Consider the following 18,725-nt stretch of genomic DNA (forward strand, 5'->3'; position numbering starts at 1 on the left):
TTTGCTTTCACTCTGAAGTTTAGAAAGTTCATCATTCATCTGTCTTATTTTGCGATTAGAAACAAAAAAAAAGTAATTCTCACAAAAAAAAATAATCATTCTTGCACTTCTATGTGAGAAAGGTGTTTATTTTGGCATTGAAGTCTGATTGGGTCAGCCAAAACAAGATGATCTGAATCGCAGGAAAACTTTGGCTGCCCATCTGTCTTAGCGTCATGTTTGAACTACAGTCACAGTTTTGCAAATCTGTCGAGGAGCAATGTTTCACCACATACACGTTTATTTTTCTTCTGCTTTGTCTGGAGAGACAGTGATAAGATGCAGATACCTGGCTAGCCAGTGTAATTTTCTGTCTTCGTATTTCCTGAAAAATTCTCTCTGTTTGTAGAGTATCAAATATACAGTTGTAAGAGAAACCTCTGTATAAACACCTGAATCACAGAACAGGAGAGGGGCCATGATTTTTGTGTCATTTGCTGACTGATTTGATCATTTTTGACGGACTCCCCCATCCCTGATCTGTTATGCTGTGCATCTCACTCATTGATCTTGAAGTGATACCTCTGGCAGCAGGAAAGAAATCAGTCTAAATGTGCTCAGTGAAGGGCATCCATCCCGAACAGCGTGGTCGCTAGCAGAGGAGTCAGTACGCACACCTCAGCTTCAAGCTGCACCATGGGAACTAGGGATGGATGGCAGCTGTTTCCCTGGAGACCTGGACAATACAGGACCTGCTCTGTAATTAGCTACGCCCACCCGAGTCAGCAGCGAGGCAGGGGGCATGCCTCAGCTCAAGATATTTCTTTGACTACATGTTGCTGCTTTGTTTTGAAGTAGTGAAAAAAAAAAAACCATGCAACGAGGCAATAAGGCAAAAGACAAGGACATAGCAACAGGAAAGGAAGCAAAATGGGCAGCTAAGATTACAGGTAAAATATATGAAAATGTGCTAAAATTATTTTATTGAAAGCAGAATCATGTGATTCTCCATTGAACTTGAAACAAAGACTTGTCATGGACTGTATATAGACGTTTGACACAGCAACTGCAATGTGACCAAATGGTTGCAATGTCCTAGTTTGAAGACTTTATCATGAATCATTTGAAGGCTGTGAATATTTTGTTGTTATAGAGCCAAATGTGACCAAATGGTTGCAATGTCCTAGTTTGAAGACTTTATCATGAATCATTTGAAGGCTGTCAATATTTTGTTGTTATAGAGCCAAATGTGACCATATTTGGACAGGAATGTGGACTTCTAAGTTATTTGCTCTTTAATGCTAGCAATAGCATTAGCCTGATAGCATTAGCCTCACATGCTAATGCTAATGTATGTTACTTGTAAGTAACATACAAAATGAAAATAAAATGTGACTCTCTGTTGCTTATCAGATGACTCCTTTTAAAAAAGCTTCAGTTTTGTACCTACTGTAAGCATGTTTATTTATCCTTTACGGAGATTGACTCAGTTTTGGAGTAAGCCTCAAGTGGCAATTTCAGGAACTGCAGTTTTTGGCACTGGTTTCCATTTTTCCACACCAGAGGTCTCTGCTTGATGCCGCCATCCACTAAACTTATTCGTGATAACAAATTTGCTAATTAAACTTTACTGTTCAAGTAAATATGTGCTAGTTGGCATGATATGTGTTATAAGGCAAACTCGACCCTCTTCATTTAAGGGTCAGTGATCGGAGCTGCAGGCCTCCAAACTGCCCTAGATACCAAAAAGAACAGCACGTTATTACTGAACCTCCAGTGCTGCTGGTGGCTTGAATTTCTTTTATGACAGTTGACATGAGTGACTCATGCACCCAGATCTAGGGAAGGAGAGGCCTGACTTATGTGCCCCCTGGAGTTTCATTTATATGTCCTTCATGGTGCACAGTCCAGTGGAGAACAAAAACTGCTTTGTGTTAGAGCCTCTGTTTTAGTTTGCTCAGATGTTTTTGATCGGGGATAATTTTTTTTGGAGGTGGTTAGAGTACACAAACTGTGGTGAAATCACAAAAATAATAGGCATCTATCATCAGCCATAAGGTGAACCCAGAGGGAGTTTTACTATTTTGATAACATTTAAAGCTCAGGCGCCGATAAATTAGGCATTGACCGGAGCAACAAAGTAGCTTCTAAGACTTTTGACATGTGCAGAACACTATTTTTTCTGCCTTGTATGGGAAATTTTCAGCAGAACAGTCTGTGTGTCACTCCTAACCCCCAAGAGAGGGCCAGAGAAGGGGCAACTAGTAGAAAAACAGGAAAGCTGGAGTTACAGGGAGGTTACCCTACATGCAGCTTATGTCTGTCTTACTGTCTCTGGCTACAAACTGCAGAGCAATGGAAAGAGACGAGTGCTGAATGGAAATATGCAATTATGTAATGCAGTACCTGTAGCTGTCTGCTCCTCCATATGCCCCTCTGCTTTTGGACTGTGAGACAAATCAGGCGGACCGTAATGGTCAAAGAAACGCAATTCCAGTAAGCTGGGTTGCTGTGCCAAATGTAAATAAAAAAGAATGCAATGATTTCCAAGGGAAAAAAGACATAAGCCCATTTTTAAAATTCACAATAAAGCACTTATCAAATGTTTAAACGTAGAACAGTTACTATTTCAAGAACACAACAAGGTCATTTTGTATTGATGGCAGCAACATGTCTCAAACAAGTTGGGAGAGGGCCATGTTTACAACTGTATAGCATCTCTTCTTCTTTTAATAACAGTCTCTCATCTGGGAAGCGAGGAGACCAGCTGCTCGACTTTTGTGAGAGGAATGTTGTCCCATTCTTGTCTAATATAGGATTCTAGCTGCTCGCTGGTCCTGGGTCTTGTTGGTCGTATTTTTTGTTTCATGATGGGTCAAATGTTTTCAGCTGGTGAAAGGTCTGGACTGCTGGCAGGCCACTTCAGTACCCAGACTCTTCTACTACAAAGTCATGCTGTTGTGGGGCAGTGTGAGGTTTGGCATTGTCTTGCTGAAATATGTAAGGTCTTCCCTGAAAAAGATGGAAGCATGGAAGTTGCTCTGTGACTTGTACCTTTCAGCATTGATGGTGCCTTTCCAGATGTGCTAGCTGCCAATTCCATAGGCACTGATTTCCCTTCCCAGAGATACAGGCGTTTGAACTGAGCACTGATAACAACAATTTCAAATTCGAGTCTTCTGACTACAGATCGGTTTTTCACTTTGCCTCAGTCCATTTTAAATTAGTTTACGTACGGCTTCTTTCTTTGCATGAAAGAAACCATATGTGTAATAGGTGGATACACAGGTGGTAAGTTTAAAACAGAAGGGAAACCCTTCTGACGGGAAGAGCAGTGGAGCAGCCAAGGGAAGTAGTAAATATAAAATCAATTTGTTAAAACTATAATTTATTTTCAAAGAAAGCGCTAAAATACTCTGGCCAGGCAGAAACATGAAGTTAAAAACATTAAAAGCAATTAAAACTATGCAGCCAAAATGCAATGGCCTCAGCCATGAAGGTCAAGTCCCATAAAAGTCCAAACGGCGCAGAAACCAACGGGATCGTCGCCGTCCTGTCTGCTTCTTCATTCCGGTGCCAACTAAGAAGGAGAGAGGGCCAGCGGCAGTCACCATTCTTGGATTTTACTGGAGATACGTCTTAGACGGGATTGATCGGGACTTACCCCAGATGGGCAGAGCTCCTAACTCCGCCCACCACTATGGTGTGCTTCACACGCGTAGCCATGGTCTTGCCGTCCCGGGAACATAAGGCGCCATCCCGCTGCCTCTCAATCCCCTGCCATGGGCCACTCTCGGCGAGGAGTTACCTCCCCCCAGCACCAACACAGACCTCTCTGCTCAGCCCCAATCACTCTCTCCAGTGCGCGGTCGTCCGCGATCTCCGGTCCCATTCTCCTTTGCCGGACGCCTCGGCCAGCTGCCTATAGCCGGGCCTCTATGCCGCTCTGCGCGGCCGTCGTCCACACCAGTTACCACGCCATGTCTCTCCTCACCTCCCTGCTCTCACGCGCTCTCTCTCTCTTATTAAATAGCTGTGGCGAACCCAAATTGGTCCCAGGTGTGCCAGGTTAATGATCAGGAGGGGCGGTGGAATGGGCATCTCCCCGGAACAAATCACATAACAAAACAAAAGCATGCAAAAACCCAACAAAATAAAACACTACACGCTAAAAAACATCACTACAGGCAAGCAAATAAAAATACCAAATTAAACTTTGTCCATTCCACCTTATGACATATGTATTTCTTTGCGTTACCTGGAAAACTGGGTTCACAGGCAGTGACTTGTGGAAGTGTTCCCAAACCCAGGCAGTGATTTCCACAATGGAGTGATTTCATCCCTCTTTTCAATGCAGTGCCATCTGAGGTCCCGAAGATCACGGGCACCCAGTACCGATTTTCAGCCTGGTCCATTCCGCACAGAGATTTCTCCAGATTTTCTGAATCTTTTGAAGATATTTGACAATACACGATGAGATATTCTTTCCAATTTTATGTCCTTGGACATTATTCTGAAACTGTTGGACATTGTGTTCTTTGCAAATTGGTGAACATCTGCACATCTGCCTCACTAACACTCTTTTTTATACCTAATTGTGTCACTGACCTGTTGGCAATTAACCTAATTAGTTGTAAAAATGTTCTCCAGCTGTTTGTTTTTAGTACCACTTACTTTTACAGCCTTTCGTTGCCTTGTCCCAAGTTTTCTGAGACGTGTTGCTGGCATCAGATTCTACCAGAGATGAAATTTTTGTTATTATTCTTAAAATGAAATCAGACTCATAGCAGTTTATTAATCCCACAGGGGGTAAATTGTTTTGTTGCAAGCATAAAAATTTAAACACGAAAAATAGAAAATGTAGACTCATAAGTCAAACTAAGGCACTCAAAGCATAGTTTTAGATTAGATATTCCAAAGTTAAACAATACAATGTACAACAATATAAACAAGATAATGTAAGTGAAAACAGTCCACCAACAGGTTGGACATAGCTTCTGGTGAATGTCTTCCTGTGGCTGTCCAGCGTGAGATGTTCCAGTATCAACAGTAACCTCTACCAGAGAGTCAGACTTCACAGCCACAACGTTACTGGCCTTGCAGATCAGTTTATTGAGTCTGCTGATATGCGCTACTGTCAGTCTGCTGCCCCAGCACATAGGATGGCACTGGACACCACAAGAAATCCTGAGCAGATGTCAAAGGACCTCAGTCGTCTCAGAAAGTAGAGACAGCTTTGGCCCTTCTTGTAGAGACTCCATGGATGGATATAGGGGTCACTGGTGCTCTGGTCGCCCTCATGTCCACAACCTTAGCCCCTTCGCCTTTTTATCAATTTTAACATTTGATATCTTTTCTATTTTCTGTTATGAATAAATTGCGAGTTTATGAGGTTTGCAGATCATTGCATTCTGTTTTTATTTGCATCTTACCCAACATCCCACCATTTTCAGGATTGGGTTTGACGGCTGCTGGCTGTTGTTCCTGTGTCTTTTGTTTTGTTTTTGACTTCATAGAAACTCTTTTTCTCAAACTGAGAGCTTAGCCAGGTTTGTTGCTGGACCTGGGCTTAGATCTCATGTACACTGTAACCAACATGGTAATAATAGCAAAAGTATTTTGTGTCATAACCGCAGGGTCTGCCCTCGGTCATTGAGCCCTTTGTGGTCAAGGTTACTGGGGGAGCAGTGTGCAAACAAATGAAAGGAAATATCCAGCTCTAACTGTAACACACGAGCCTGTACGTCTCCTATAAAGTCCACGTTATTCTGTCATGTCATTTAAAGCTTACCAGCACACTTCAGTGTTTCACAAACTGAACGCTCCACTTTTCAGGAACATTAACTTTAATAAAATGCTGCTCTGGCTTTAGCGAGACGTTATATTACATGATCAACACATGAAAGGGAAACTACATAAAGAAATAGATTAAAATGGCAAAATGGTTGTAGCTGAAAAGTCCCTAAATTTGGCTGCTCAGCAGTTTAGTTCCCCTCAAACCACTTGAGTTTCTCTAATGAGATTGTGAATTCTTTTCAGCTGAATATTTGAGAGTGAATCAATTTAGAGGTTCGAATTTGGGAGCCTGAAGGCAAATTCTGACAAGCCTTAAGTTGCTTGGGAAGTAGTTTGCTTTTGAACGGTGTCATAAACTCTAATGATGTTAAGAGGCTTAATTGGAATTTTCTTAAATATAGATTTGTTGTTTAATACAGACCACAAGAATTCACTGCCTCACTTTTGTAGCCCTCACAGGATTAATGTGAATATGGCACGGGACTTTACACAACTGCGGTGCAGCAGTGGAAGGCTGCGGGTTGACAACATCTACCCGGCCTTTCAAAATATGATCCCTTAAAAATATATTTACGCTGCCGTGAGACCGGGTTGGTTATAAACGCACATATTTACACAGACCTCTGTTTATGGGGCATTATTTACTTTTAATCTTTACGAGATCCCGTTTTATTTTTCACTTCTTCAACAATGATTAAAAATATATGGCTTTACCTCGTAAATTTTAGTGCTCGATAAAAACATCTCTTTCTGGAGCATGCCTGACAGACTGTGTGGAGCGAGCCTGTGGCTGTTTGTGTGGAGTCATGTTAAAGATGACAAAGACCTTGACCCAGGCATCAATAAGCCTTCCTGTTCCTCTTTAGACTGGAGACCAGTCTGAGCTGCGATGAGCCCTCTGACAACTGTAGTTTTCCACTACATCAAACACGCTACAGTCTAGTACATTAAAAGATGAATGCAGAAGGAACAAATTAAGATTATATGTCTGCGCAACACAGTGTGTGTGCTTTTGAAGACTTCTCCAACTTATACCGTAATGGAAATTTTTTGTAACGGTATGAATTTCGCATTAGGCAATACCTTAATTCGACCACCGTCTTGAGCCACACCTGAATCTGAAGACAGTGTGCGAGAGGCTAGAAGAAGTTCTCGGCCAAGAGTATTTCCTGCATCTCCTTCGGTGGTGCATCCGCTCCTCATCCCAGAGAACATCGAGACAATAGAACAGATGGAGGAAGAAGACTGTCTGTGCATCTGGTTAAATGCATTGAAAGGACATTTTTAGCAAGCCTCCCACTGACAGTGAGGCCTGAAACAACATGTTAGTGGAGCCATGACACTGCTTCATGTTTCACTACCAGAAATTCAAATTTAGTAAGACGTAGCAAATTTTTGTGCATCTAAAATGCTGAATAACATCAGATGTTGTTTTTCTCTCAGTGCCGCCTTGCTTCTGCTTCCATTGTCAGAGTAGCAGAGGTCATTTAAAGCTAGGGCCTGACATGTTACATAATGTCATGATTTAGACTCCCTCAATGGAAAATGAATCAGGAAATCCCCCATACCACAGTTACTATGTCCTTTACCATTATTAACATTACTGTGTCATCCACTGTTCGCTTCCAGCTGTGGATTTTAGCCAAGTGTAGCCCACCTATCAAGATTTGCATTCCTTTAACTGTCATCTTTCAACCCCTTTCTTCATATATATGTATAATTAGGTTTTAGTTTTTTAAATTATGTATAGATAACCTAAATTTAAAAAAGCGCAGATTGTCAAACGACTGCATTACACTGCATCGTCTTCTCAATTTACACCACTTGTCAGTGATTCACTACCAGTGGTGTTTTTAATTTACTGAAATGTGAAATTGCAGAAGTGAAACCAAGCATTTTGTCTTCTTGAGACTACCACAGCATTCAGTCTTATGATCTGAGGATTTTGCAAATTAAAACAGTCTGTGAGGGCACCAAGCACATGGCAAGAACTCCTCCTAAAATGGCTCCAATTAAAGGCAAATGCTGCACTGTTGCTTTGATTTAAAAAACAAAACAAAAAACTTTTTCTTTTCTTTTTTTTTTTTAACGTTGAATGTTTCATCATCTACGTGAGAGGCTTTTTGCTGACACAATGGCCTTGGCAATAGTTGAACTCTTACTGCATTTTTTGAAAAGCAGGTGCTTGACTCCAGTGGCCCGTTAAGAGTCGACCTAATGAAAAGACAGGAGGACACATTGGAAACAGATGTGAATGCACCGTAGTAGAAAACAGTGCACAAAAACAAAAAAGGTGACCAGAAAAACATTGTTGTATGAATGCGGCTCATTGTGCTGGCCCATGTGTGTTTGATGGAGATGGTTGTGTTCACATTGAAGGTGGGTATGACTCACTTCATCCATTAGATCAGTGGCTGGGGTTTGGACAGCAGCCCTCCCCCCTGATACTGAGACCACCACACACAAACCTTCCCAAACAGCCATCTGCTCAGCATTTCTACACATGCCTTTGAATCTTTAAAGAGATTTAAAATACTGCAAATGTAACACTTTGCTGTCCAAGGACCAGTCACTGCGCTGCTCTGCATGGCAGCAGTCGCACTGCCGCGGGCCAAGTTTCCTTGAGCAAACGAGGCATGTCTGCCCTCCTCCTCTGGAAACAACTTGATTCGCTGTAGGAGCCATTGAAATCACTGCATTACATATGCTTAATATCCCAAAGGGGGACAGTATGCATTATTATGTATTTTAGAGCACAACGTTGCTCAAAGATGCAGCTTTTTCTCTGCACTGTATGTGCTTCAGCTGGCTTTGCTGGTGTTTTCCGCTCTGGATTAAACCACGTTCGCACATCACACTCACTAATCACACCAAAATCTCAAAAGCTTGCCAGTGTGCATGGCTCCTTACTGCCACAGGAAAGTGTAAATTGAAAGTCAAAGCTTAAAATAAATTTGATGTGAAACAGCACCCGTCACCTCCCCCCCGTTAAAGCACTTCTGTTTGATGGGCCAAATTGTGGCTTATGCCAGGTGTGCGTGATTAAAGTTGGACAGTGGTCTTTGAGTTAATAGGGAAATGAACAACAGTCTTACGTGTTAATATCTGATGTTCGGTTAATGCCACCTCAGTTTCTTCTTTGCCCCATGTTATAATTATTACACCTCTTAGAGGACTTTGTCACTTATAGTTAAACCAAACCATTTCCAAGTGTAATACTGCTGTTTTGTCAAATTATAACACTGTTACCAAGGAGAGTGTAATTTATGCCCCTTTTGGGACCACAGTTTTTTCACTACATTGATTTGGTTTAGATTATTTTTTTCACTCTTTAAAAAAATATGTTGCTTCATTGATTTTAGAAGCCAAATCTTTTTTCTTTTTTTTTTTAGAATTAGGAGAAGGTCATAGTTTAGTTAGAGTCTAACCGGCACAGTAAAAACTACACTATGGGAATACACAGTGTGCTTACTTGTATGCAAAGTCAAAGAGTCATATGTATGTTGCTACTTACAAATACACCCCTCAGGCGTAAAATTATGACACCCCCTGCCTGATATGGTCCTGGTCTACCTTTTGATTCAAAACAGCCCTGATCCATTGAGACATGGACTCCACTAGACTCCTGAAGGTGTGCTGGGGTATCTGTCAGCAGCATGTTAGCAACAGATCCTTTAAGTCCTGCAAGTTGCGAGGTGGGGCCTCCGTTGATTGGACTTGTTTGTGCTGCACATCCCAGAGAGATGAGTGATTGGATTGAGATCTGGGGAATTTGGAGGCCAATTCAGGACCTCAAACTCGTTCTTGTGCTCTTCAAACCTTTGCCGAACCATTTCTGCTGAAAGAGGCCACAGCCATCCATGAAAGAGTGTACATGGTCTGCAACAATGATTAGGTACATAGTATGTAAGTAACATCCACATGGATGGCAGGACCCAAGGTTTCCCAGCAGAGCATTACCCAAAGCATCACACTGCCTCTGCTGGCTTGTCTTCTTCCCATAATGCATCCTGGTGCCAAGTGTTCCACAGGTAAGTACAAACACCCATCCATCCACATGATGTAAAAGAACAGATCACGCCACCTTTGATTGCTCCATGATCCAATTATGATGATCACATGCATCATAATTGGACAGAGATCAGCATGGGCACCCTGACTGGTCTGCAGCTAACTCATTCACATCTTTATATTTTCCCATTTTTCCCACTTCTAACAAAAACTATTCACTTGCTCCCTAATATATCCCACCCAGTAACAGGTGGCATGATGAAGAGATGATCAGCGTTATTCACTTCAGCCGTCAGTGGTCATAATGATATGCCTCATTGGTGTATATGACATTGAGAAGGGTCATGTGACAAATTAAAACAGTGACCTGATGGCTCTGTTATACTCTGGGAAGCATTTTGCTGACATGTTTTGGGTCCATTTCTCAGTTATTCAGTGGCTAATTATCCAGTGTCAGTGGTCTCTTCGAGGATGACAATGCTTCCATTAAAAGGACATGAGAAGTCACTGCATGACTTAATGAGCATGAAAGTTATGTAAATTATTTCTTATGCCCTTCAAAATTACCAGATGTCAACCCAAATTGGACACCTGTGGGAGATTTTAGACTGACGTGTCAGATGACGTTCTCCGCCGCGATCATCCAAACACCAAATGAGGAAATATCTTTTGCAAGAGCGGTGTTTAATCCCTCCAGTTGAGAGTCGGTGCCAAGGCTCATTGAAGTTATCCTGGCAGGATGTGGTGGCTCAGCACCTACTAAGACACTTTATGTTGTTTTTTCCCTATAATTTATCATCCATCTGTATTAGGGCCCTGTGTGGAAAGATTGATGATGTCATTTGTTTTTAGGAAGGCAGTTTCTAGAAAGTGTATTTCCCCAAGTATCGCACAGTGGCGCTGAATATTTGTGCAGATGCCCCACTGTTTCTGCAATGATTGTGCAAAAAACGATCCTAAAAAGTACAGTTCTTTTCCTTTGGAGTAAAGTGAGCCTAGTAATCATGATACTTTCATTAACACCCCGTAGTCTGCACTCACACAGTACATCAAGCATCAGGGGGAAGCAGCAGCACTTGTTACTGCAGCTCTGTTGTGTTTACAGTTAAAGCTTGATTGCAGAACTCATTGCAGCCTCATATTCACTTCCTTTGTTAATCCCTTTGCTGTAGCAACTCTTTCTTTTGGAGGCAAGGGTGAGGGCAGGGGGAATTTCACTTCTGCTTCACTTCACCCCCTACACCATTCACCCAAGGCGCTTATAAGGAGCCACCATATCCTGCTAAAACAAACAGCATTGAGGAGCAAGAAACAAACGCTTTTGTCTTTGAGTTATATTTAGTTACAGTCTGCCTTCACCCAAACACCATCTCACACAAGGCTTGCTTGCCCTCAGACTGAGTTAGATCAAATATGACCATGTTGTCATCCACCAGAACCCAGCAGCACTTCTCCCCCCCATCCCTTTGCAAATTGGATCATGTCAGCACAGTCAACCCGCACACATGAACCACCTAATTCTGCCATATGCTTTCCAATTAGTCACAGCCATGATGCTGACGTCTAGGAAGTATCATTTGCGAGCATAAATATTCATGCATTTCCATTTCTTCAAGAACAGATTCTGCTCATGATATTTGTCACACTGCTGCTGCTGCTGCACCTTGGGCTTCTGTAATGCTCATGCTTTCCCAGCTCCCCCTTCACTGATGGTCTGATTCCTACAAGCCCTGCAGGCCATGGCTCCTCAGAGAGCAGTGCGGTCCAGAAGACAGGAAACAGCTTGAGAGAAGCACAGCAGTCAAGGCTGTGGGAGGACAGAGGATAGGGTGGGGAAAAAGGGGATTTCCTCATACAGTGCTTGGACTTTTATCAAAAGTGTGGAATCCTTATCTGCCGTGCACTCTTTGAGTGAGTGATAAAATCTGGGTCGCTCCCCTTGCCATCAGTGTGTATATTGCTTTAGGGATCTGTGATTTACAGTTTTGCTATCTATCAGTCTATCTGTTAACTTTATGTAGATTAATTCACCCCCACCCCCTGCCACTACTACCACCACATCCGTTAAACAGCCATGATGGAGTCATTTTATTGTTGCCAAACTTTCCAGCATACAGTCATTATATGCAAATATCTCAACACACTCCTTTTGCATCTCTATCAAACATACTGTTTGTCTTACAGGCTACACGCCCACCGGGCTTCATTATAGCGGTGATTAAATCACGATTAATTATTAAGAGGCTCTGAGATGTTTTTGAAGGGGGGGGGATCTATGCTCGCTGTGTCTTTAAAGTCGTGCAGAGGGGAGCCCGTACTAAAGAAAGGAGGGGGCTGCTGTGCGCCAGTTGGAGGTGTCTGCCTGTCGCAGCGCTTGCTGTTGACATTAAGAAGAGCGTGTCGGTGGTCCAGCGGGGAGGTACAGCGCGATTGGAAGGCACTGATACTCAAGACTGAAGCAGGTCCAGGCAAATACTCAGCAGACCCGAGGATACATGGATGGACAGAGAAGCACTGCAATCGGGATTAAGTTGTCAGCCGGCGCGAGAAATTTCTGGATATAATGGGAAATTCAACACCTAAACCTTTGATAGGTGAGGCTCATTACTGATTTATCATTAACGAGGCTGGTAATGTTTACACAAGATAGGGTGTCTGTGCGGAACGGTTTGATACCCAGGGATACACATGGCTTGTCCTACTTGTGTTCGCTCTGCGTACAGACGCGCTTCCCATCACGGGGGCGCAGAGCGTGATTCCCAGGGAGCGAGTCCAAGCGAGCGCTCCAGCAGCAGCAGCAGCAGCAGCCGCGTTTCTCCTCAAAATCACTTTGAAGGCATCATTTACGAGGTTTATACAAAGGGATGTGGCCTCAAAATTTTGAGAGCATTAGCATCGAAAATAGTCAGAAAAGTGACGATTTAAGCTAATGCTGGGGATCTGATGCTTGGACATTAATAAACAGCTACATAAATAATATGGCAGTTATTTAGCTCATAAACGTTGAACATACAGTGAGGAAGTGGGTAACCTGCCCTCCGTTATATTTCTGCTTGCAAGTTAGTTGAAAATACAACACTTTGCACATTAAATTGATTTAAATTTTAAGTGTTTTATTTATTTATTTTAATTTTTTAGTGTTGCCATTGCTATGATAAACAAGGATTGAGCTTTTTTTCTTTTTACTTCCCGTTTCCTTTTTTTCTCTTTATGTGTGGCACTAACAGCAAATATCAGGCTGTTTATTTGCCTTAGATTCAGGTATGATTAGAGACTAAAATCACCAAAGGCACGCACTATAAGGACACATCAAGAAGGAAAACAAGAAAAATCACCACAAACAGTAACTGAACAAATATGAAACTAGGCCACATTCTTAATATATGCAACTATATTTGCTGGTGATGGTTTCCAGTATCGCCGAGTATCAGAGGTGTTTTATGTAAAGTACAGTCTCAAGTGATTGCCAGTGATTTGCATGTGGGTTGATTGTCAGCCCCTAGTTTTTGAATAAAGCTGCTGTAATGAGCTCTCAGAATGCCTCTTTCTGAGCCACTTTATGGTGACACCTAGAGCACATTACTTGATAATCAGTTCCACATATCACTTTGATTTAATGTCTGTCACCCTCCCACGCCCCCAACAGACCCACTCACTGGCTAAACGATGTGGTTGCTGCCAGAGCAGCTGAAGTGGGGTTTGGCCTGAGAATGTTTAGTCATAGAAAAACAGGAGCAGCCTGGATCCTATTAATGTATTAATCAAATATCTGCATTTATGCAATCCATATCACAGAGTGTATCTTCTCATCGCACAGAGTTATTTTGTTGGCTTTAGAGGTGATTACCAGGAAATTCATATGCATAACTGATAAAGATAGAAGAAAAAGAAAAGACCCTGAAATTCCCTTAAAATCCACATTGTCTTGCTCACTGAATCATTTACAATGTGATGAACACATACATCTGAGACATATGAGTGACTAAAGGGCCTGATCATCTCGTGGCCAAAGATAACTCGACGAATACACATAATCAGATTTACTATCAAAAAGCTCTCTTTGGCACGGCAGTTTGTCTTGTGAAGTCTTATGATTGCATTTATTTGCGCTTTTTTCCATTCATCAAGAGCAAGACAACGTTCCCATGCCCCAAAACTTCTCTAAAGCCAACTGATTCATGTACGGTAGCAGATACTGAATATGCTGTATGCAAGGAATTTGTCTGACGGCAATAACCTCCACCACCACATTAGCTGAACTAAAAAAAACAAAACAATTTCTGATCAGCTGCCTGGACTTTGTTCACTGTAAAATGGCTCCAGCCCAGATTAGATAGCACAGATTTCTGATTTTTAGTGTTAATTTAAGCTTCTTTCCAGAAAGCTGCTGACTTAGAAATGAGTGACAGATTGAAGGAATAACCAGTGGACAGAATCAGTCAGAATAGGAAAGTGGACGGCATTATTTAATGCGCTGGTCCAAAAGGTCCTATGGCTGTTCTCTTGGGTTTATTTCTGGCGGCTATGAAGGCCATAGAATACCTCGCAGTGACCCATTGTGCCTGTCTTCTAGAGGAACTGATGACCATTTTTTAAATATATTCCCCCACATGGTGTTGTGATTGGGACAGTGGACTGTGTTGTTTAACATCCTGGTCCAAAAGGTCCTACAGCTGCTCAGTTGGGTTGAAATCTGGCGGCTATGAAGGCCATAGAATACCATGCAGTGATCCAATGGATCAAAGCTATGACCTCATTCTAACACTAGCAAAGTAGTTTTGGTGTGGATTGTTTCAGATGGTAGGAATGAACAACTAGAGTGAATGCTAAGCAGAGGATTCGCTTGTTAAAAGATGCTTCAAAGATGACTCTGTCGAATGGTGGCAGGTTTACTAAATGGCATACTGACATTTTGAAAGATCACTGGGTACTTATTTTTCAGAAGATCAAATATTTAGCTCTGTGGCGCCAATGTAATGTGTATTCATGAGAGAAACCAGCTAGGGCTAACGCAGACCTTGCTGTGAGCTGTCCCTTGCTGCATGACCTGTTGTGCTATGCCTTTCATCTAATAATGGCAAACAAGTGTCTATATCAGGCTTGGTCCTTTAACTGCAGACTCCCAGTATGTCACTCTGTCAGCGAGGCAGATGAGCTGAAGGCCTATAGGCCCCAACATAGTTTGGCCAACTCCATTTGACCAAAGTATATTTTACTCTTTCAAAAGCTAAATTCCTAGAGTGGAAAGGAAAGGGGCACCAGCACATCATTTGAGATGTTACAGATGTTCTTGCTGCTGCTTCATAGTTTAGAATATAATCAGTGATAATGTCTAATTTAGGAAATGTACTGTGGAACATTTCACTGAGTTATTGTCTTTACACCAGATCGCAGTGAATTTTAAACAAATGTAATCACTCTGCGGCCCCGGTGGAGTGTAGAAACCCAGCATCCCTTTGAAAATTGAATCTGAGCCAATCTATACCTTAAACAATAATCTAAAGCTTTAATGCCATTTAATAGTTAACCCAAGCCCCCCAGCTCTCTATTAAGCTACTTTATGGTTTGTCCTGTTTCATTTCTGAACATTGTTAATTTGTTTTGCTCATAAAGAAATTCTTTTCCCCAGTAGAGCATTGACTCCTATGAAGATGAGATCAAAGATTAAGCTTTTTTTATTTGGGTATTTCTATACTGACTAGGCACTGTGTGATTCATCCCCCACTTCTGAAGATAACTGTGGAAGAATCAAAGGGGCTATTCAGGGATTGTAGGCCACGGATGTGTGTACCTCATAAATAGGAGGAAATTTTTCTGTTGATTTTTTAAAATTATTTTTATTATTATCTCTCTCTCTCTCTCTCTCTCTCTCTCTCTCTTTCCCTTCATATATATATATATATATATATATATATATTATATATGTATATATATATGTCGTTGTGTGTGTGTGTGTGTTAGTTTTAGCCAAGCCCACTACTTTTTATGTTTCCCGGTGGTGCGTGGACATGGTTTTGACTAAATTTCCTGTATTTCATTTTGAGATATAAATACCCCTTACGGATGTGGTGAGATGACTGATTTGGGACAGTTTGCCTTTTTATACAGTAAATGTGGGCTACATGCTAAAAGAAACTCCTTGTTGAGAAAACTTATTATGGGGAATAAAGTATGCAAGACTTTGGGCTTGCCTCTGCCCTCTAAACCAGCTGTCACTGGCCACTTTTAAACAAGCTATTTTATCCTAATACATACATGTGTATATATATATCTATATATATATAGATATATATATGTATCTATCTATCTATCTATCTATCTATATATATATATATATATATATATGTATATGTCTATATATATATATATATATATATATATCTATATATATATATATATATATATATATATATATATATATATATATATATGTACATACATATGTATATATAGACATATATATATAGAGAGAGAGAGAGAGAGAGACATATATATATATATATATGGTGTATTGACCTTGTCTGAGTCATACAAAAGCGGACATGCTGTTCACATACCATCTTATTCTCCATAATTAGCAGGCTCTTTATTGCCTTTCTTTTCTATTGTACCTCTTTTCTCTACTAGTAGATACAACTCTGCAACCCCGCCCAGTGGCTACTCGGCAGTACTACACCCTGCCTAACAATGCGGCAGCTGTTGAGAGAAGAACATCTGCTCCCCCAGTCAGTATCAACATGGAGTCACCCCGCTTTCACCCACACGCTAAAGGCAAGAACATCAGGCTGGATGGGCAGCTTCGGCGTGCCACCCGTAAGAACAGTTTCTGCAACGGCATTACTTTCAGCCATCGGCCTGTGCACCTCTATGAAAAGGTTTGTTTTCTTTCCTTAATTAGTTTTGAGACTTTTTAAGGAGGTATTCATTTAAAGAATCAAAGTAAAAGGTTGTTACACTGTGTTATTCAGGTGCGTCTTCGCTTGACCGGTGTGCACACTGGATGGAGTGGAGCTTTACGTTTTGGTTTTACTAGCTTGGATCCCAGTGAATTAGCTGCTGCTGATATCCCCAAGTATGCTTGCCCAGACCTGGTGACTCGACCCGGTTACTGGGCCAAGGCTCTGCCCGAGAGACTGGCCCTGAAGGACAACATTTTGGCTTTCTGGGCTGATCGCCATGGAAGAGTTTTCTATAGCATCAACGAAGGCGAGCCTATCCTCTTTCACTGTGGGCTCAGCATTGGCTGTCCACTGTGGGCCATCATAGATATCTACGGCATCACTCAGGAGGTCACACTGCTTGGTAAGCATCTTCTTATGTTGTTGTATTCTCACCCTAATCAAATGCTTATGTTTTTTGTTGCGACTGCAGCTGAGTGAGGCGAGCCGCGAACTTTTTGGAAAAGGATGAAAATAACTTTACTCAGCTTCATCAGTCAGCTAGAACACTTTAACTGCAGTGACATATTTTTATGGTTTTAACATATTCACAGCTAATTCAAGCAGCTTCTTGGGAGTTCTACAAAGCCCTGCAGCACCACAGGATGAGTTTGTAGGAGTAGTTAGTTTGTAGTGAGTAGTTGGTTCAGCCTGAGCACTTCAAACCACTCTTCTTCTCCTCCTTTAACACTTTCTTACTATCAGTTTCCCGCACTTTATTACATTCTCCCTTGACTCTGCCATCATTTCCATCACCCTTTCCCCTGCGCTTCCCTCTCATATGTACTGGGTGTGTTTATCTTCAGTCTGACAGGAGCTCTGGCCTTGTTTGGTCAAGTCGGCAGATCCCAGGAGCTTTGGTAAGGGGCCAGTGTGCTCAACTGCTCCTGCATCACTAGAAATAGTAATAAAGGAATGCATCATAAGTCAAAGGAGGACTACTAGCGGCAGACTTGTTTATATCAGTCTCTAAAACAGACAATTTCAGCTGTGCTGTGGATTCTCTGCACGGATTGCGGCCGTTTAGAGAGCACATGATGGCAAAGAAAGGAAATGAAATAGGAAGGCAAATAAAATATTGAATGACACACGAGCTCAGGGCCAACAGAGCTTATTTGTTCTGAGAGGGAAGGTTTATTTAACGGCACAACAAACATCATAACAAGAGCGACGTATGAAGGGCTCTAAGCACAGATGCTTAGTCTAGCTCTCTTTGGAGTGTCGGTCAAGAGGATTTATCAGAGAGGATGTCAGCAAACTGTTGTTGCTTACTGTGTGAAAGTCATGTTTGATTTCTTATTTCAAAGCTGCTTGCTGTCAGCAACGGTAAGAATAAGCATTAAATACCACCACAGATAGACAGTAGTGTTTTTGCAGAAATGTCATATATGCCAACATTTCTTTTTTTTCCTCTTTTTTTAACACAATGCTCAAGGCGAGAATTGCTTTGCACTGCTAAAAAAATACAGGAAATCATCAAAAACCTTAATGTACTGCTTTTCATAGTTGTTAATTAATGAGCAAGGTGTCTGAAACAGGTCCATTTATTTGTTATTATTTTTTGTTCGTTCTCTTTATAGCTAAAATACCAATTATTGCATGATTTCGAAATCTTACATGTAAATATTTTGTGTTGTTTTATTTTGAAGCATTTATTGCTTGAAAGAAAACAACTGAAAAAGTCGAACTAGTATTAAGGGCCTTGTTACCATTGTTTCCCTCTAAGAATTCCCACGGTATGTGATAATCAGATCAATTATTGGGTGCTTACCTCACAAAAACAACAACAACAAAAAAAAGCACATTGCAAAGACATCAAAGTGTCTGCAGCAACACAAATACGATCCCAGGGCTTACTGCTTTCATGCCATAGTTTTACTATGAAAAGGAATTCCTAGAACAAAGAGTAAAGGAGCACCAAGAAAGGAAGTGACCTGAACTTATCTGGGAAGGATCATGTAATTCTATGTCCAAGTCACGTACTTGCTTTTCCATATTTTC

At 41.5% G+C, this 18,725-nt stretch overlaps 1 protein-coding gene across 5 annotated transcripts in view; it reads left to right on the forward strand.

The window, feature by feature from the left end:
• neurl1b (neuralized E3 ubiquitin protein ligase 1B) overlaps window positions 1–18,725 on the forward strand; it is a 28,859-nt gene that overhangs the window by 5,064 nt on the left and 5,070 nt on the right. The window contains exons 1-3 of one of the 5 annotated variants that reach the window (XM_039616719.1): window positions 836–929; window positions 16,414–16,661; window positions 16,755–17,088. In XM_039616719.1, the coding sequence (XP_039472653.1) occupies window positions 854–929; window positions 16,414–16,661; window positions 16,755–17,088 (658 nt within the window). In that variant the 5' untranslated portion in view covers window positions 836–853. Of the gene's footprint in view, window positions 1–835; window positions 930–11,763; window positions 12,381–16,413; window positions 16,662–16,754; window positions 17,089–18,725 lie in introns of those variants that run through there. The other 4 variants (XM_031745331.2, XM_039616724.1, XM_039616708.1 and 1 more) reach the window with 4 other exon arrangements.

Source organism: Oreochromis aureus, linkage group 2 (genome assembly GCF_013358895.1).
Source record: "Oreochromis aureus strain Israel breed Guangdong linkage group 2, ZZ_aureus, whole genome shotgun sequence".
In the NCBI taxonomy this organism is placed as follows: Eukaryota; Metazoa; Chordata; class Actinopteri; order Cichliformes; family Cichlidae; genus Oreochromis; species Oreochromis aureus.